This window comes from Tilletiopsis washingtonensis (genome assembly GCF_003144115.1).
Source record: "Tilletiopsis washingtonensis strain MCA 4186 unplaced genomic scaffold FA09scaffold_10, whole genome shotgun sequence".
NCBI lineage: Eukaryota > Fungi > Basidiomycota > Exobasidiomycetes > Entylomatales > Tilletiopsis > Tilletiopsis washingtonensis.
Window position 1 is genome coordinate 126,670 of NW_020312007.1, and position 17,192 is coordinate 143,861.

At 65.4% G+C, this 17,192-nt stretch overlaps 9 protein-coding genes across 9 annotated transcripts in view; 4 read left to right on the top strand and 5 right to left on the bottom strand.

Moving 5' to 3' along the window:
* Window positions 1-626, bottom strand: part of FA09DRAFT_343222 (mitochondrial carrier) — a gene marked incomplete at its 5' end in the record, with an annotated part of 3,551 nt that extends 2,925 nt beyond the window's left edge. Inside the window, 3 exons of the mRNA XM_025744585.1 lie at window positions 212-314; window positions 404-478; window positions 599-626. Coding sequence (XP_025598389.1) covers window positions 212-314; window positions 404-478; window positions 599-626 — 206 coding nt within the window. The remainder of the gene's footprint in view (window positions 1-211; window positions 315-403; window positions 479-598) is intronic.
* Window positions 627-1,145: 519 nt separating this feature from the next.
* FA09DRAFT_338541 (hypothetical protein) lies at window positions 1,146-2,906 on the top strand (the record flags this gene model as incomplete). Its single annotated transcript, XM_025744120.1, has 4 exons — window positions 1,146-1,451; window positions 2,113-2,334; window positions 2,416-2,661; window positions 2,745-2,906. 4 exons carry the CDS (start codon window positions 1,146-1,148, stop codon window positions 2,904-2,906), a joined length of 936 nt encoding a protein of 311 aa, XP_025598390.1.
* Window positions 2,907-3,239: 333 nt separating this feature from the next.
* On the top strand, window positions 3,240-5,474 carry FA09DRAFT_360400 (hypothetical protein). The gene is made up of 2 exons (XM_025745227.1): window positions 3,240-4,146; window positions 4,331-5,474. Exons 1-2 carry the CDS (start codon window positions 3,316-3,318, stop codon window positions 5,384-5,386), a joined length of 1,887 nt encoding a protein of 628 aa, XP_025598391.1. The 5' UTR covers window positions 3,240-3,315; the 3' UTR covers window positions 5,387-5,474.
* Window positions 5,475-5,678: 204 nt separating this feature from the next.
* On the bottom strand, window positions 5,679-8,849 carry FA09DRAFT_329744 (hypothetical protein). Its single transcript, XM_025742300.1, has 4 exons — window positions 8,508-8,849; window positions 7,854-8,050; window positions 6,751-7,771; window positions 5,679-6,675 (listed from the first exon to the last, which is right to left on the bottom strand). The coding sequence occupies exons 1-4, from the start codon at window positions 8,737-8,739 to the stop codon at window positions 5,750-5,752; spliced, it is 2,376 nt and encodes a 791-aa protein (XP_025598392.1). The 5' UTR covers window positions 8,740-8,849; the 3' UTR covers window positions 5,679-5,749.
* Window positions 8,850-9,157: 308 nt separating this feature from the next.
* Window positions 9,158-11,086, bottom strand: FA09DRAFT_360402 (N-terminal nucleophile aminohydrolase). The gene is made up of 4 exons (XM_025745228.1): window positions 10,518-11,086; window positions 10,131-10,437; window positions 9,365-10,045; window positions 9,158-9,287 (listed from the first exon to the last, which is right to left on the bottom strand). The coding sequence occupies exons 1-4, from the start codon at window positions 10,789-10,791 to the stop codon at window positions 9,197-9,199; spliced, it is 1,353 nt and encodes a 450-aa protein (XP_025598393.1). The 5' UTR covers window positions 10,792-11,086; the 3' UTR covers window positions 9,158-9,196.
* Window positions 11,087-11,391: 305 nt separating this feature from the next.
* FA09DRAFT_360403 (putative GIM3-Gim complex component) lies at window positions 11,392-12,193 on the top strand. The gene is made up of 4 exons (XM_025745229.1): window positions 11,392-11,408; window positions 11,472-11,656; window positions 11,851-12,032; window positions 12,117-12,193. Exons 1-4 carry the CDS (start codon window positions 11,400-11,402, stop codon window positions 12,128-12,130), a joined length of 390 nt encoding a protein of 129 aa, XP_025598394.1. The 5' UTR covers window positions 11,392-11,399; the 3' UTR covers window positions 12,131-12,193.
* A 735-nt stretch (window positions 12,194-12,928) lies between these two features.
* On the top strand, window positions 12,929-15,107 carry FA09DRAFT_17623 (Mur ligase). The gene has a single exon (XM_025739316.1). It carries the CDS (start codon window positions 13,059-13,061, stop codon window positions 15,024-15,026), a length of 1,968 nt encoding a protein of 655 aa, XP_025598395.1. The 5' UTR covers window positions 12,929-13,058; the 3' UTR covers window positions 15,027-15,107.
* Window positions 15,108-15,365: 258 nt separating this feature from the next.
* Window positions 15,366-15,803, bottom strand: FA09DRAFT_338547 (hypothetical protein; the record flags this gene model as incomplete). Its single annotated transcript, XM_025744121.1, has 2 exons — window positions 15,366-15,519; window positions 15,622-15,803. 2 exons carry the CDS (start codon window positions 15,801-15,803, stop codon window positions 15,366-15,368), a joined length of 336 nt encoding a protein of 111 aa, XP_025598396.1.
* Window positions 15,804-16,060: 257 nt separating this feature from the next.
* On the bottom strand, window positions 16,061-17,067 carry FA09DRAFT_329748 (hypothetical protein). The gene is made up of 3 exons (XM_025742301.1): window positions 16,898-17,067; window positions 16,523-16,561; window positions 16,061-16,454 (listed from the first exon to the last, which is right to left on the bottom strand). Exons 1-3 carry the CDS (start codon window positions 17,006-17,008, stop codon window positions 16,068-16,070), a joined length of 537 nt encoding a protein of 178 aa, XP_025598397.1. The 5' UTR covers window positions 17,009-17,067; the 3' UTR covers window positions 16,061-16,067.
* Between the last annotated feature and the right edge of the window lie 125 nt (window positions 17,068-17,192).

Consider the following 17,192-nt stretch of genomic DNA (forward strand, 5'->3'; position numbering starts at 1 on the left):
CCCATCTGCGTCGGCTGTGTGTTTTTCGCTCTTTTGCGTCCTCGCCCCTCTCTCATTCAACAGCCTAGCCAGCCGGGGCTAGGATATCACTTGCGGCTTTGCTTCGAAGCTCAACCCCCCCCCCCCCCCCGGGGGGCCCCCGCTTCTCTGTCCGCAACCCTGGAAACGCGCGCAACAAACACACACACATACTCGCACCCGCGGCACTCACCCCTCGGTGGCGATGATCTTGCGGAAGCAGTCGACCATGCCATTGTAGCGATCTGCGCCGACGGCGGCAGACGTCTGCAGCTGCATGCGCGTCTTGACTACATCTGTGTGTTGCATGGGGCCGGAGTGTGAGGCAGCGCCCGCAGAGAGAGAGAGAGAGAGAGAGAGAGAGAGAGGGAGGGCAACAACGCACCGAGAGGATAGAGACACAGCAGCTCCGTCACGCCGGCAATGGCACCGGCGGTGAACTGTGCGTAGAAGGGCAGCGCTGCGAGGAGAGGACGCACAGCGCATCAGCTTTTCCTTCTCTCTCTCTCATCGCGCGCGCCGAGCAGCGCAAGGCCTGGCAAGAAAAGGGAGAAAGGCAAGGCAGGGGAGGAGCACGCACGCTTCAGGGGAGTGGTGCGCTCGGCCATGATGCGAGGGTGTGGGTGAGGTGGGTGGTGGATGTGGGGAAGAAGCAGAAGCAGAGCAAGCTAGCGCCGCCGCCCGCGGCGCTGGATTCGGTGGAGAGATGGCCGATTGCGCGCGCCGGCATGGCGCGGCGGGCGTTTGTGCCTTTCGGCCTTCTCGGACCCGGACCCGCAGCACAACGCACGGCGAACCTTGAAGCCTTGTCTCCGCACGGCTCCGAACGCTGAGGCGAGCCGCCCACTGGCTGCTGTTCTCGTGCGCTCATGCCTCTCTCTGCTCCCGGTCTGCTGCACCTGGGCCCGCCGCCGCGTGTCTATCGCCTTGCGCTGCGCTGCGCCTGGCCCGAAGATCCGATGCCTCGCCCGGCCTCGGAGTGCAGGCGCTCGTTGCGTTCCCACGCGCATGTCTCCCGTGCGGGAGAGAGGCAATCTCGCCTCGAGATTGCGAGGGCTCGCCTCTCCGCCTCCTCGCCTCCACGCTTGCCTCGTCTCCACATCCACCCACCTCACCTCTCAGGCGCCATGTCCAAGCGTCCTGCTTCTCCCGCCGCTTCCTCCTCCAGCTCCTCCTCGGGCGACTCCGAGCCGAGCTTCATCAATGTCGACTTCCTCTTCTCTTCTCCCTCCGCGCTCGACTACCACGCCCTCAAGCGCCTCACCCAGCAGCTCTTCTACACGCACGCCGCGCACCTCGATCTCGGCGCCATTGCGCAGGAGACGATTGACGCGGCAGGCAAGTGGGGCAGCGTGGTCAAGGTGGATCAACAGAGCGAAGAAGGAGGCGAGGAGGAGGATCCGTATGCGTTTGTAGGCGCGTTTGACTTGGCAGTGAGTTTGGCGCCGGCTGGAAGGCAAGGGCAACGAGCGAGGGCAACAAAGGGTAGAGAGCGAGAGAAGGAGCGATACCACACCGGCCAAAGAGCGACGAGGCGAAAACCAAAAGCTTGAGCGCGCATGTAGACATGTGGCCAAAGGCGTGGCCTAGGCAATTGCAGGGGGGGAGGGGGGGGGGGACAGAGGCGACCTGCCCATATGGGGGAGAGAGAGAGAGAGAGAGAGAGTAGTTCATAGGCGGGCACGCAAAGCACGCAGAAAGGGGGCCAGAGAGGAAGCTGTGTGTGTTGCACAAGCCCTTTGTTTGCACCCATCCCGCTCGGCTCTCTCTTCTCCGTGAGCAAAGAGGGACGTTCTGGCGTTGGGGCGGGGCAAGAGCGTTACTTTGTGCTCGGCCGTTTGCAGTTTTGCCCTCCCCCCCCGGGCCAGCGCGGGGTTGCAAAGAGTGGAGGGGGGGCAGAAAGCGAAGGGGAGTATTCGGAATTTCTCTTGTCCGTACTTGCGTTTTGTTTCCGCACTCTCTCTCCTCCTTTCTTGTTCCCTCCTCTCTCTCTCCCTCTCTCGCCCTTTTCCTCTCTCCCTCTCTCGCCCTTTTCCTCTCTCCCGCGCGCGTGAAAGTCGCAAATCTGACCACCAATCCCACCTTTTGCCCTAGGCCTCGACGGCGGCCTCTCAATCTCTGCGCGCCTACTTTCTCGCGCGCAGCGCCTCTTGCGCTTCCATCTCCTCGCTTCTCGCCTCTTCCTCCGCCGACGCCGCCAACGCCGCCGCCTCGCCGTCGACGCTCCTGGTGCTGCACGAACGCATGGTCAATCTGCCGCCTGCCATTGCGCTGCCTCTGTACCGCATGTTATTCGACGAGATTGCTGCGAGTCCTGTACGTTTGCTGCCCTCTCTCTCTCTCTTTCTCTCTCCCACAAACGCCGCGTGTCCGATGCTGATGCCCGAGGCGGTGTAGACTCAGCCCGACAACCTCCTCTTCTTCTCGCGCATCTTCAACGCCGATGCCTTTTCCGACGACGAGATGTCCGACGCCGAGGGCGGCGATGCGGAGGACAAGCCTCGGGGAATGAAGGGCGCCGCCAAGAAGCGACGCAAGGCGGCTGCGTCGCTTAAGACGGCAAAGACGGCGCCGCCGCCAAAAGCGAGGCTGGCAGAGGGAGAGTATGGCCTCTTCCATCCGGAGGACGCCGTATTTGCTCAAGTGTGTTTGCCTTTTCACTCCTTTCCCCCCCTACCTCTACGCGCCCGCCAGCTGACCTTGCTCTGCCCCCCCGCCCCCCCCAGTTTGCGTCGCACACACACACCTTTCGCTTTCCGCCGCCTCCGGACGCAGCCGAGGCGTTTGAGGCGCCCCTGTTTGGGCGCCTCGTCGTGGTGCCGTGGAGGCAGGCGGGGGAGATGCTGCAGCGTCTCGAGGCGCTGCTGGCGCAGGGCGGCGCTGCGTGAATGGGCGGGCGGGCCTGCCCCCGTGAAAAAAAAACGAGGCCAAGCATGGCCAAGGGCGAGGTAAGGGAAGAATGGGATCGATTTGGCGACCAATGCTGCCTTATGCTGCCTTGAGCTCGATTGAGACATGATTGTTGCCCAACGTTGGAGAGAGAAGCAGAGCAACGCAAGGCGCGAGGCAGGGCGAGGGAGAGAGAGGAGCAGCAAGGGACGCGGGCGCCATGCTGACGGCTGACGTAAGCACGCCCCCCCGCGGCGCGCGCGCCCGTGCGTCTCAGGCGCTCGCCTTGGGCTCATTCAACTCGAGCGGCGGCGTGTCTCTCTCCTCCCACCATCTCTCCCTTGACACGCCATCCTCATCTGCCTCTTTTGCTTCGCTCCTGCGTCCTGCGTTCGCGCGCGGAGAACCATGGCCTCCTTGCCCATCGTCGCTGCAGCCAACGGCGCCTCCGCCGCTGCTGCTGTTGCTGCCGAAGCAGACGTCGACTCGACTTCGTCCGTCCAGCGCGTGCGCTACGCGCTGCCTCTCTCGCGCCACACTGCCTGCGCAAGCAACAGCAACAGCAGCAGCAACAGCAGCAGCAACAGCAGCAGCAACAGCAGCAGCAACACCTGCACTTCCTCACTGCACACCATCCCATCTCCCGCAGGAACTCTCGCTCCTCTTCTCGCCCCCTTACTCCGCGCCTCGCACTTCGCCGCCGCGCATCCCGCCGCGCTCGCCGCTCTCGGGCGCGCCGTGCAGGCGTTCGTAGAGGCGCTGGCGGCGCACGCGGCACAGCAGGCGCGCAGTGGCAGGCGAGTGCAGGCGCATGATGTGCTTGCCTCGCTCGAGGCGCTGGGGCCTCAATACTCGGCCGCGCACCTCAGAGGCACGCTGAGGCGCGCAAAGACGCGGCAAAGGCAGCAGCAGCAGCAGCACGACGACGACGACGCCAACGCGAAAGGCGCATCCAGCGAGGCAACAGCGACGGCGACGGCGGCCGAGGCGGCGATCAAGCTGCCAGAATGGGCAGAGCCAGATGCGTCTTTCCTGGCGCTTGCGCAGCAGCAAGAGGAGGAACCCCGAGAGCGAGAGTCGGCCGCAGCACGAGGCGAGGCGGCGCCCGTGGCGCAGGCCCGCAGCAGCAGCAGCAGCACCAGCAGCAGCACCAGCAGCGGCAGCGGCATCGACGCGCACGCCGAGATTCCGAAGCATCTGCCGCCTTGGCCTGCGCCACATACGTGGCGCGAGACTCCTGTGAGTGTTGTGTGTGTGTGTGTGTGTGTGTGTGTGTCTGTGTGTGTGTGTGTGTGACGGGAAGTGACGCGCCCATTTCTCTATGCATGTTTGTCCCTGCCTCTTTGCCCCCCTGGCGCCCCCATCGCAAACCATGGCTGATAGGCTGACCTTTTGTCCCTTTGTGCTCCCCGCGCGTGGCCAGGCATTTCCACAAGCTCCCTCCACCTCGCTCGGGCCTCTGGCACTCGTCGAGCTCAAACTGGCCTCCTCGAGGCTCGTACAAGCGGCACTGGCACGACTCATCCAGCAAACAGACGCCGCCGCCGCCGCCGCCGCCGCCGCCGCCGGTAGCGCTGGTGCTTCTGCTTCTGCTGCTGCTGCTGCTGCTTCTTCATCGGCAGCAGAAGCTGCGCCGCCCAGCCACAGCAACGCTGCAGGCGCCGCGACGTTGCCGACGCCGGCTGGGCAAGCTTCCTCGCCGCCGCCTGCTACGACGGCGAGGACACGCTCCCTGTCCGGCATCGCCGCCGCCGCCGCTGCCGTCGTCTCTCCCCCACTTTCTGCGACTTTGCCCTCCTCCTCCTCCTCCGCCATAGAGGGCGCCGCATCTTCGGGCGCCGGGAGCACGCCCAGCGGCGAGCAGCCTCGCAAGCGCACCAAGCTGGCGCTGCGTCTGCGGACGGGAGGAGGAGGAGGAGGAGGAGGAGGAGGAGGAGGAGGCAGTGCTTCCCTCGCCAGCGCCACCGGCATTCCCTCTACGCCAGGCGGCAGCGGCAGCGGCACTTCTATGGCTCCGCCCCTCGCCACGCCTGGCCTTTACAGCGCCATGCCAGCGAGTGCCGTGCCTTTGACGTCCGCTTGCATGGCCTCTCCCATGCCTCCTCCGTCTCTCTCCTCCACTCGTCGGCGTTCCTCCTCCATTCTTCCCTCTCTCGCCGCCGCCTCGTCGTCGTCGTCGGCGCCTCAGACGCCTCGCGCCTTTGTCGTCGGCAGCAACACGAGCTACTTTCCGCCTCCTTCCTCGGCACTCCTCGCCGGCGACGCAGCATCAGGCGTAGGCCATGCAACAGAGGCAGGCACGCCCGCGGCGATGGCTTCTTCGCCATTTGCCTATCCGCCCACGCCGATGGATCTCTATGCGCATCGGCCATCCATCTCCACTGCCATGGGCGCAGCAGGCGCAACGGCGCAGGAAGCACTGCCAAAGCCCGTCAACTATCGTGCGCAGGCGGGCGCAAAGAGGTTGTGGGGCGTGTGAGGCTGGTCCACGCGGCGGGCTGTGTGTGGAGGCGAGAGAGAGAGAGAGAGAAAAGGGCGCGCCGGGTAGGGATGAGGGAAGCCCGCGGGGGGAAGGCGAGAGAAACGCAAGAGAAATATACCAGCGGACCGCATCGCCTGCAATGCCCCGTGATGCGCTTGCGCTGAGCTGTCTTACTGGCTGGAGATGAGCGGAGTCAGAACACAGACATGGACGCCCCTCTGGGCACGCTGGCACGCGTTTCAATGACAAGATGGCGCCGCTGATGAGCCCACGCTATCTCAGACGCTGTGGTCGGACGCAAAGGGGGGTATATTTGAGGTGTGACAGGAAGGGCCGAGAGGGGGAGAAGACTCGGGGGCGCTAGAGCGGCCTGCCGGCAGCCGGGGGAGCCGAGACGTGAATGTCCGGAATGTCCACTGCCTTCTCCCACGTCTCTCTGCGCGCCGGCGCAGCCGCTCTGCGCTGGTAGAGGCCGTCTCGCGCCACTGCTGCGCGGCCCGAGGAGGCCGTCGCCTCGTCTGCGTCATCTGCGCCGTCGTCCACGCGATGCTCCTCGCCACTGCTTCTCGCACTGCTGCCAAACGCCTGCATGTGGCCGGCGGCGGCGGCGGCGTCCAGCTTCGGACTGGAGCGAGCCGCGATGGCCGAGGCTTGCTGGGCACGAAAGAGCGACGACGTCAACGTGGCGGCGCGGCGATGGGCGTGCCTCTTGCTCTTGCTCGTCGTGCGCGAGCAAGCCGAGGCAGCAGCAGACGCATCTTCGGCGTCGGCGGCGAGCAAGAGTGGGCGCACGACGGCACACCAATTGCCGGCCCACGTGGCCGTGCGGCTCTCCTCGCGCGGCGACGGCGACGAAGAGGGCGGCGCGGAGGAGGCGGCCAAAGAGCCGAGCACGGGACTGGCGAGCAGCGTCGTGCCTGCGGCAGTGGCAAGCAGAGGCGAGCAAGGCGGAGAGGCCGAGATTGTCCTTCTCATCGTCATGCTGCTCGTGGGAGTGGGCGAGCTCGGCGTCGTTGGCAGTGCGTCAAACGGGCTGGGCAGTTGTGCCACCTGCTCGGCCAGCCAGTTGGCATGCGGATGCAGCGCCAGGACACTCTCGAGTTGCCGAGCCAGCTCCTCGGCGTCGCGAAAGACAAGGCCGTTGCGCTCGTGCTGGATCAGCTCGTCGAGACAGGCGAAGTGGAGCGCACAGACAGGTAGCGCACAGCCGAGCATGTCGACGACCTTCATGGGCAGGTCCAGGCCGGAGGAGGAAGTGTGCAGAGAAATGCCGACGTCTGCCGAGCCTGGAGAGAGTGGCAGAGCGCGGGAATTTGAGCCCGTCGTGTGCAGCGTACTAGAGACGAAAGAGCGCTACTCACCGAGCAGCACGGGGTACTCCTCCATCTCCAGCCACGCCGTCCGAATCCGAACATACTCCCACTTCTCCTCCCGTTCCAGCAGCGCAATCTCTCTCTCGTACTGCGCGCGCAGCTCGCCTTTGCCCGTGACGACGAGGAGCATCTTCGGCAGTCTTGCCGCCGGCTCGTTGGGCAGCAGAGGCATGCCTCCGCCAGAGAGATCTGCACTTGCTCTGCGACTGCGGTCGCGCGTGGACTCAATGTTGGAGTTGCCCGAGACGAGACTTGTGTCGAGTTCAAGCGAGGAGCTGCGACTCGTGCTGCGTCTTCGAGTGGCGATGCCTCCGCCGTGCCACTCTGGCTCCTCAAGGGTAGGCGAACTATGTCCCTTGCTGCGCGCATGCGGTGCACGTGCGGGTTCTGCGAGCGTAGGTGAGGCATGGCGACTGCTTGCGCGTGCTCGCTCGGCTTGTTGTGCCGCCAGCTCGCGAGCTCGGCGTTCGTACAGCGAAGCGGCACGCAGAAGGAGCGAAAAGTCCTCGTCGGCCGTCCACGAGGTGGAGCTGACGACGAGTGCGGGGCGATCTTGGCGCAGCTCAGCTTCTTGCATGTCGCCCTCGCCGCCGCTGCTGCGCGTCACAGTAGTAAAGGGCGACGAGTGCTGCGCTTCAAAGCTCGGCCAAAAGCCGTCACAACCCGGCGATATCCTCGGAGCCAGGCGCGTCCAGAGCGCATGCGTCTCTTCGACGTTGCTTCTTCGAAAGTGCTGCGGCGGTCGATCATGCAGCACCACTTTTCTGCCCTTGAGACCCCACGCCTCATCCAGATGCTGCATCATTGCTCGTGTGACGAAAAGATGAGCATATGCCGAGCGCCCTGTCCATCGTTCCAGCAGACGAGCGAGCGAGACCAGAGGCGAGGAAGCGCCCATGCGCAATGCGAGAATCGTATAGCCGAGATTGTGCCAGTCGATGATGACGCGGGAGCCGAGAAGCAAAGAGGCGAGACGGACGATGAAGAGCGTCGGCAACGCCGGCGGAGTCTGCAGTCGTTGTTGTGGACTCATCAGCACGCTGCTCGTCCCTCTCGCTGGCGTCTCGGCTGCCGCTCTTTTGGGCACTCACCTGCACCAAGATGACCTCTGGCGGCGGCTCAATCCGCGCCGTAATCTCCCAGAAGAGCACGGCAGACTGCCACAGCACCTTGAAGGGCGCCACCAAGAGAAATGCGACGCGAGGCAGGCGAGAAATGAACGCAGGCGGCGCGGAGAGATAGTGCGGCTTGATGGAGGAGCGATGCAGAGACGAGGGAAGGGCAGTGCCTGCGCGGAGAAGAGCAGACGTCAGTTGAGAACACGACGAGGAAAGAAAACGCAAGAATGGAGCGGCGGGGTATGGCGGGGAGGCGTTCAGAGGCAAGTCGAAGCGCAACCCGATGCTCTGCTGGCCTGGCGTCGCAGCTCTTGTGCGCAGTGCGAGACAACGCCGCGCTGGCGCCCTAGCAGCTTCAAGCGCAGCGGCAGAGGCAAGCAGTCCCATGAATCTTCGCCAAGCAGCGCGAACATAAGGCAGACGCGTGCCGAGAGAGAGAGAGAGAGCTTCAAGGCCAGCCAAGAGCAACGCCGCGTGCCCAGAGATGCCTCGTGTGCAAGGGGTGAGAGACATGAAGCATGCAGCAGGCCTCGCACGTGCGAGCTACCTTGGCTCTTGCACCAGCACGCCAAGCTTTGCCTCGGCACCACCAGTGTCGGCGCTTCGTCTGTACAGCAGAACACTCACCGCCATATCCCACCAGCGCCACCTTCCAGCCCTCGTGCGCCAGGCTTTGCACATGATAGCACATCCGCGGACTGCGTGCCACATCGCCCAGCACCACGACGGCTGCGCTGCGCCCGAGCGAGGCGCGCGACGTGGTGCGCGGCGCGCGATGAGTGGTGATGTAGAGCAGCAGCGAGAGAAAGGCGAGCGAGGGCAGCAGCAGGGCGATGAGTGCGAGGAGTGCGAGGAGCATCGTGCAGAGAGGCGTGGATTAGAGAGGCATAAAGGTCGATGTGCTGTGCATGAGGAGGAGCGGTGCCTGAGAGAGCGAGGGAGAGCCTAGGAAGCGAGAGAAGAGGGGCGTGCGAGATGATGGCGAGGAAGCAGGAGCGCAACAAGAGAAGCGTGAAGCGCGTCTCGCGGTCCGAGCGCCGCCGGGGTGTTGCTTAGTCAGCACAAGCATCGCATGCCTCCGGCTCCTTGCGACACCAAGCCAGCCAGCCCACTTCTCATCCCAATCGCACGAGCGTATCACATGTAGCAGGCTCATGATCAGCGTCTTGCATTCGAGCAGCTCGTCATGGGCGAGCGTAGCGTGTGGCGTGCAGCGTGTAGCATCTAGCGTGTGTGCCTAAAGCAGTGTCTCCCCCCCCCCCCCTCTCTGCCCTCTTCTCGTCTCGTTCCATGTGACTCTCAACCCGCACCCGCATCTACTGAACCTCCTCGTGTGCCCAGATCGCCACGCGCGGCGTTGCATCCTTCGAGCTCATCACTCCCCGGTTCATCGTCTTGCAGTTGGTGCTGTTTGCGTAGAGAAACGCGGGCGTGGTCAGTCCTCAGCCTCCACCGGCTCAGGCTGGCTGGACTCCTGAACTCACATGAACGAAGGCGTGCCCTTTTCATCCAGCGCAATCACGCCGCCTTCGCCGCCGAGCGCCTCAAACTCGGCGATCATGGCGCCCGCAGCCGTCTCGACGGACTCGCCGAGGAAGCGCGCGCGATGCGCCACCAGGGCGCCGGCCGAGACTTTGAGGAAGACGTCGCCGTCGCCAGTGCAGGAGAGGCCTACGCCGCGCCTGGCGGGCTGCGTCGACGTCGAGGAGCTGGACGCATCGACGTCGTTGGAGGAGCCGCAGAGCGAAGCAACGCGGGCCAGGAGGCTCTTGCTCTGCGTCTTGGCCGCTGCGACGTTCGAGCTGCTGGCGCGCGAGTCCGTCCACGTCTCGGCCCAGGAGCCTGCGCCCGGCGCCGCAGAGTCGCCCAGACGTCCCGGCAGCTTGTTGTTCTTGCCGCCCGTGCTCGTCGCGCATGCAATCACGCCGTACTGGTCCAGCGCCACGGCGCCCACGGTGCCCTTTGGCAGCGGTCCTTGGTTCTTCGCCGGCGAGTCCGAGTGCGTCGAGTTGGCGGAAGAGGGCAGACGAGAAGTGTAGTGCGGCGGCTGCACGCCGGCGTTGAAGGCCGGAGGTTGTCCATCGAGAGTAATGTCGAGGCCGTCGAACATCTCCGAAGGGTGCACCTCGTCGTAGTCGGGCAGTCCAAGTTCGCGACGGTGCTCACTGTGCATCCGCAAGCCGACTCGTCAGCGGCCACCTTCTTCTGCTACTACCTCGATTGCCACGTTGCGTGACGCAGAAGACTCACAGCCAGCGCTTGCGCGTGTAGAAGTACTCCTGCTCCACACACTTGCTGCCGCCCAAGCTCCACGCCAGCTTCTCATTCTCCTCGCCGATGAAGAACGTGTGGGGCGCCGCGGCGGGGTTGAGGTAGAGTGCACGTGCGGCCTGCACGGGATTCTTGGTGTGCTTGACGAGCGAGAGGGCGGCAAGGCGACGTGCGGCGGGGATGGGGGCGGGCACGGGAGTGAGGCCGTAGGAGGAGGCGGTGGAGGTGGTGCTGAGCGCATCCTTGGAGTCCGGACCGTGGAAGGCGGGAGGCGAGGAGGTCATGACTGTTTGCAGCGGCGCCGGTCAGCTGTGGAGCCCTTATCGCCGGTCTCTCTCGACGTGGGGCTGGCTGGGGGCTACGCACTGCTCGCCTCGAGCTCAATCTCGCCCGCGGTGGTGAAGACGGCGCCGGCGCCCGAGTTGAAGGAGCGGTCATTCTCGAGGCTCGACACGGCGACGGCGACGGCGTCGAGGGCGCTGCCGCCCTCGGCCAGCACGGCGTAGCCCGCCTCGAGGGCGGCGCGCAGGCCGGCGCGGTGCACGGCCTCCTCGTGCGCACCCGGCAGCGTGTCGCCGGCGCCGCCGTGCACGACGAGGGTGAAGGGTGCGCGGGAGGAGGAGGCCGAGGCAGAAGACATGGCTGGGGTGGAGGAGAGGAGTGGTGGAGCAGCGGATGGCTGCGCTGTCGAGCACCTCGGCTTATGTAGGACTCGAGAGGAGCGCCCCTGGACGGAGGAGGAGCCGCGGTGCCCGGCGCCGCGCTGCTGGACGGTTGCGGATCAACCATGCGCCGCCTGCGCCTCGCATCTCATCTGCTGCACGTTGCGGTGCGGAGAGAGAGAGAGGGGCTCGGGTACCACTCTGCAAGCTCGGGTCTGGCCGTCGATCAGCAGCGCAGCGGCCGCACGGGTCGTCTCGGAGGCGGCGCTGCGGGCGTGCGGAGATGACGAGCAGGGCAAGAGGAGGCGTCGCGCGCGGGCGTTGCAGCGCGCAGACGGAGGCGGCGCCGAGGGCGCGGCGAGCGCGGCGTGGCGCCCGCGGCTCCGTGTCCGCGCCCGCGCAGCTCTGCGAGGCGCGAAGAGGCGCCTCTGCGGCGCGGCGCTGCTCGGCCGGCGGGGGCCGACGAGGCTCGCGCGGCCGCACAGACCAGCGTCAGGCTCAGCCTCAGCCTCGCCGCTCTCGTTGCTTCTCCTCCACCTCGCCGCTCTCTTTGCTTCTCCTCCACCTCTCCGCAGCTCGGCCCAGCATGCGCATGGTGCGTCTCTTCCCTTGCCTCCTTCCTTCTCCGCTGATCCTCATCTTGCCTCCATGCCCCCAGCTCGACGAGCAGACCTCCAACGACGTCGAAGTCTCGCTGGCCGACCAGGAGCGCATCAACGCCTTTTCGCGCCTCAACTCGCGCGCCGCCGACGCCGAGGCGCGCATTGCGCAGCTGCGCGACGAGAAGGAGACGCTGGGCGACTTGGAGATGGAGCTCGAGCTCGAGGGTGAGGATGAGGTCCTGTGAGTTCTTGCTTCCTCAGGGCACGAGAGACGCCAATGCTGGCGCAGAAGAACAGGTGCAGGCGGGCGCGGCGAAAAGCAAGGCAAAGAGGCCGCGCTCGTGGCGTGCCCGGCAGCCTTGGCGCCGGCGCCCCCTCGTCTTTTCCCTTTGCATCTCGCTCATCGCCCGCTCGCTCCTCGTGCCCTCATCACAGCTACAAGATCGGCGATGCCTTTCTCAAGGTGCCCGGCGAAGAGGCGTTGCAGTTGCTGGCGCGCGACACGGAGCGCGTCGACGCGCAGCTGGCACGCCTCGAGGCGCAGAAGGAGCAGTGCGACGCAGGCATGCAGGAGCTCAAAGTGAAGCTGTATGCCAAGTTTGGCAAGGAGAACATCAGTGAGTTGTGGTGCGCAAGGAGAGTGGAGCTTGCAGGAGGGCGAGGGGGCAGGTTGGCTGACAAGCGTTTCTCTCGTGTGATAGATCTGGAGCGGTGACGCTGCTGCGGTCGTGGGGAGATAGAGGGGAGGAATGTCACTCTTTGATGCCTGCCAGACGACTTTACTCCCTCTCTCAGAAGGGGAACAGGCAGGACGTCTCGCCGCAGGATCTGTGCGAGCAGCATGCTCTGCAATTCTGCGGCCGTCTCGTCGTCTGCGCCGCAAGCGCAGAGCAAAAGCAGCTGCATGGCGTGTCCATGTTCACCACGAGCGGCAGGCACGCTGGGCACGGGCGAGCGTGCACTAGCCCTCGCTGCCTCTCTGGCGCAGTGCGGGAGCACTAGACTGGCCCTCTCGTTGAATCGCCGGAGCGCTGGAAGCGATGTGCTGCCCGCCGTCGCCTCTCTCTCTGCCGCTGCGACGCGGGCTTTGCGCCGCTTGCTTGAGCACGGCCGCCTGCGTGCGCATGCTGCTGCGCGCGAGTATGCCGAGGACAGCTTGAAGCGCCAAGCACTGCCAGTGCGTGAGGCGCGATGGGCATGTTGCAGAAGCCACCACGGCTGGGTCAGCAGCGTGCTGCGAACGAGGCGAGGCGCGGCACCGCTGGCCTGTACGTTCGCGTGGATGAGTTGCTCTGGCGGCGCAACAAGCTTATGGGTGCTCTGCCGCGACGCCGCGCGGCACGCGCGCCTCCTTGCTGCCTTGCTTCTCACCACCACCCCCATCCCTCTCGGTTCTCCACTCTTCCTGCGCCCGCTGCAGTCGCCTTGCCCCAACACACGCCTCCCTCACCTGCGCGGGCGGGCCCATCACGCTTCGTCTCCTCTCGCCGCCGCTGCGTCTGCGTGTGCAGTTGCGACGCAGCTCGCACTTGCTCTGCGCGGCCTCGGTGCCAGCAGTGCCAGGCGCCGCCTTCTGCGCCCGAGCGCCGCATCGAGCGCCTCGCTGCCTTTGGCGCCCGCATTGCGCACGCTCCTCGTGCAGCATGTCGCAGCTCCACACTGCGTCGAGCGCAGGCGAGGCAGTTGCCAGCAGCAGCAGCAGCACTTCGCGCGCCGTCATCGATCTGGGCTTGCAGCGCATCACCTCTCTCCTCGCCTTGCTCGGGCGCCCCGAACTAGGCTTTGCAGTGATCCACGTGGCGGGCACCAATGCCAAAGGCAGCACCACTGCCTATCTCGACTCGCTCCTTCGCGCCACGACGGGCACGCGCACGGGACGCTTCAACTCGCCGCATCTCGTCGAGGAGCGCGATGCATGTCGCGTCGACGGCGTGCCTGTGCGTACGGACGTGTGGGAGGAAGCGCGGCGCAAAGTGCAGGCTGCAGATGCAGAGGCAGGCCTTCAATGCACGCCCTTCGAGCTGCTCACTGCTCGAGCATTCACTGCGTTTCGCCTCATGCCGCTCGAGCAACGCCCCGAGGTGCTGCTCGTCGAAGTAGGCCTGGGCGGTCTTCTCGACGCCACAAACATCTTCGAGCCGAGACACGTGCTCGCGAGCGTCATCTGTCCGGTAGACTTCGACCATCAAGCCCTGCTGGGCGACACGCTCGCGGCCATTGCCGAGCAAAAGGCGGGCATCGTGCGGCGAGGAGGCCTCTGTGTCATTGCGGACCAACGACGAGGCGACGCAGCGACGCAGGCAGAAGTAGACTGCACGGCATTGCGAGGCATCGAGGTGGAGCGCAGCCAGGTGGGCATGGCGGCCGAGATTCACGAGGCAATTCGACGCTCGGCCGTCGCTGCAACTGCGAGGCTGTGCAAGGCGTACGTGCCCTGGCAAGTCCTCGACGAAGCACCTCTTGCTTCCTCGAGCGCCTCGACGCCCTGGTCTACGTCGGTGCAAGTCAACGTGCGACACACCCCTCTTCTCTATCCCTCCTCGTCCACCTCTCCTTCCTTCGCGGGCACGTACGCCGCCCGCGCAGGCGATGGCCTAGTTTCCGGTCCGCTGCTCGTGCTTCCGCGTACGAGAGCAGCGCTCAGTGGCGCCCTCACGGCACTCCAAACCCTCTGGGCCATCGCGCGAGACGAAACGCCGGGAGGCCTGGGACAAGACGGAAGCGATGAGCATGAGGAGCTGAGACTGAGGATTGCCTGGGCACTGCGCGATGATCGAGATGCAACTCTGGCGATTGCACATGCAGTGGCGAGCACGACGTGGGAAGGACGCGCGGCTTGGCTCGACGTGCCTCTGCCTGCGCCGGCGTCGCAGTCGTCGTCGTCGTCGTCGTCGACGACACCTCAAGCTGCGCAAGCAAGGCAAGTCGAAGATGAGGAGATGCGGCCAGCCGACAGCGACACCGCCGCAACGCTCGCCTCTGCGAGTGAGCAAGCGCAAGCGCCGCCGCAGTGCCTGCACCTCCTCACAGACGGCGCCCACAACGCCTCGGCCTGCGTCGCCCTGCAGCGCTATCTCTGCGGCTGTCTCTCCGCGCGGCTCGCCTCTGCTTGCGATGCTGGCGCCGCCGCAACATCGTCCGACACGTGCGGCGTGAGCGAGGTGACAATCACCTATCTCCTCTCCTTCTCCGCGGGCAAAGACGTCGCTGCGATGCTCTCTGCCCTCTTGGCGCCGCCCGCTTCGACCAGTCTCGAGGCGCAAATGGCGCGCACGACGCTTGCTCCGTCGCAAGCACCAGTGCGCCTCAGACGGAGAGTCGGTCTCCTCTCCTTCTCCACGCCCGTAGAAGGCATGCCCTGGGTCACTCCCCTTGCTCCTTCCACTGCTGCACACGCACTTCGACAGCTGCAGCTGGAAGCAGAGGTGGAAGTGCGCGTCTTTGAGACGCACGATGCACTCGCAGAGGCGCTCAGGTGGGCGGCGCAGCTGGGAGATGGACGTTCGATGACCGCCGCCGAGGGAGAGCGACAGGCGTCGATGTGTGTAGTGGCGGGCAGCTTGTATCTCGTAGGTGATTTGTATCGCCTGCTTGCTCGCTCGAGCGAGTAGCAAATGCATGATCTTTGCGCACTCTTCCCTTGTTTTTCCCTTCATCGGCGACCCTCCTTTTGCCCTGGGCGCTGCATTACGAGCGCCCATCCGAAGAGTGTTGACACAGCGCGAGCCGCGCCCACGCTCTATGGCACCTCTCTTCTCGCTGTTCAAGCCTCATGCCATGCACTCGCCCGCGAGAGAGCCGGGCCTCTACTTCTCGCGCCTTGCGCACGCCCCAAGCACATTGTGCCTTCTCAAGGCGCCGAAGCCTTCTCGTGAATGGGAAGCCCATCCTGATTGCTCCCCACCTCGTCGTCTCGCCCTCGCCAGCCCTCGTCTTGGGGGCCGCGCGTGCTACCGGCCCTTCTTATCTTCCCTCGCCTCGCTCCCACTGCTCGTTGTCGTCGCTGCCGCATCCTCGTCCATCTTGCCCTCGCCTGGCTCTGCTGCCTCCTTGCCCTTCTCCGTCGGTGGAGGTGGTGGCAGCTTGGCCAGTTCCTTCAAGAACCTGGCGGGCGCACTTGCAGTCAGCCTCCTGATTCCTCTGTAGCCTGCGTAACTGGCCACTCTTCCGGCCGCCCTCCTCTTCATACGCCTGATGTAGACTCACCAACCCACGCTCGCCCAAAGTGCCAGCGCAATGCCCATCAGCGCACACACATGCACATTGCCGCGCGTCAGAAGGGCGAGCGCCAACAAGACGAGCAGCAGCCCGGCGAACGAGGCATTCATGGCGCGCTGCATGGGCGCGTTGAGACCCGGCTGGAAGAGGGAGTCGAGGATCGCTGACATGGCGGGCAGCTCAGCTTGGGACAAAAGAGGAAGAGGGTGGTGGTGGTGTGGAAGGAAGGCGGACGTGCGCGGCGGCGCGGCGCGCGAAGTGGAGAAGACGCGACCTGCTCTCTCGGCCGGCAACGCTGAGCGTCGTGCTTCGCTCTACTCGCTCCCTTCCTTGCTGCTCCTCGCCAGGCAGCGCCTCTCGATGTATACGTCCGAGGCAGATCATGCGAAGTAGGCATAGTCATGGAAAGATCATCACATTGTACCCCCATCTGGCTACACGGCCCGCCCCCGACTCTGCGCCGCCCACGCTTCCCTTCTGGCGCGTCTCTGCGTCTCGCTCTCCCGTTCGGCAGCCAGACCCGCCGGCGGGGTCAGGCCGTTGCGCAGCGAGGCCTCCCGGATCAGTGGGCCCAGGCGCAGCAGAGAGTCGGACGCCCCTGTTGCTGACGCATGTGCTGGTGCGGTGGTGCGAGCAGGCTGCGCAGGCGAGGGCGCGGTGGTGGAAGAGGAGGAGGAGGAGAAAGAGGAGGGAGAGGAGGAGCTGGAGCTGGATCGAGGCTCGCGCTTGGCCTCGGCGATGGCCTGTGCGGCCTTTGCGCGGCGCTCGGCACGCAGACGCTCAAGCTCGCTCTTGATGCTGGCTTGATCACGCGGAGGCACCTGTGGGTCGCGAGCGCGGTCGCTGGTGAGCGAAAGGAAGAGGGGGGAAGGGAAAGAAGGACACGCACGTAGAGAGTGTCGGGTGAGGGCCAGAAGGAATCGCGGATCTAGGGAGAGAGAGAGAGAGAGAGGCGGGGGGCAAAGTGAGCTGGCTTACTCCAGTCTGCAAGGCCGCAGAGCAAGGAGCCCACTGCCCGGGACAGAGCGCCCCCCAAGGCGCTGCTCAAGATGTCGGGCTTGGGGGGCAAGCGGCCTCTGCAAAGGTGCCGCGCAGCAGTGCAAGTGCCGTAGCGCTGCGATGCGGGGAGCTTGGTGCGCCTTTCTCGTACGCAGGCATGTCCAGCCTTCATCTGTTGCGACTCGACGGCATACCTGCTCCCTTACAACGCCAGCCACACCACCACCTCTCCTCGCGTTGCTCGTGCGCGCGCCGCGAAACTCACGGGCCTGACGTGGCGCTCATACCAGTCCGGATCGCCGACGTGGATCATGATGGCCAAGGGGAAGAAGAGGTAGAGGCCGAACTTGAAGAGCTCGACGTTGGGCCCTGCCATGGTGGGCGAGTGCGGGTGAGGCGGGGTGGACGGGATGTGCGAGGGGAGGATGAGGGAGTGGAGGCAAGCAGCGCGGCGCGAGAGCGAGCGAGGCCGAGGCCAAGGCGCGTGGAGAGGGCGCTGACTCAGCAGCGCGAGCGCGCCGTCAGCTCCACTTCGCAGCCTCGCCTCGCCTCGCCTCCTT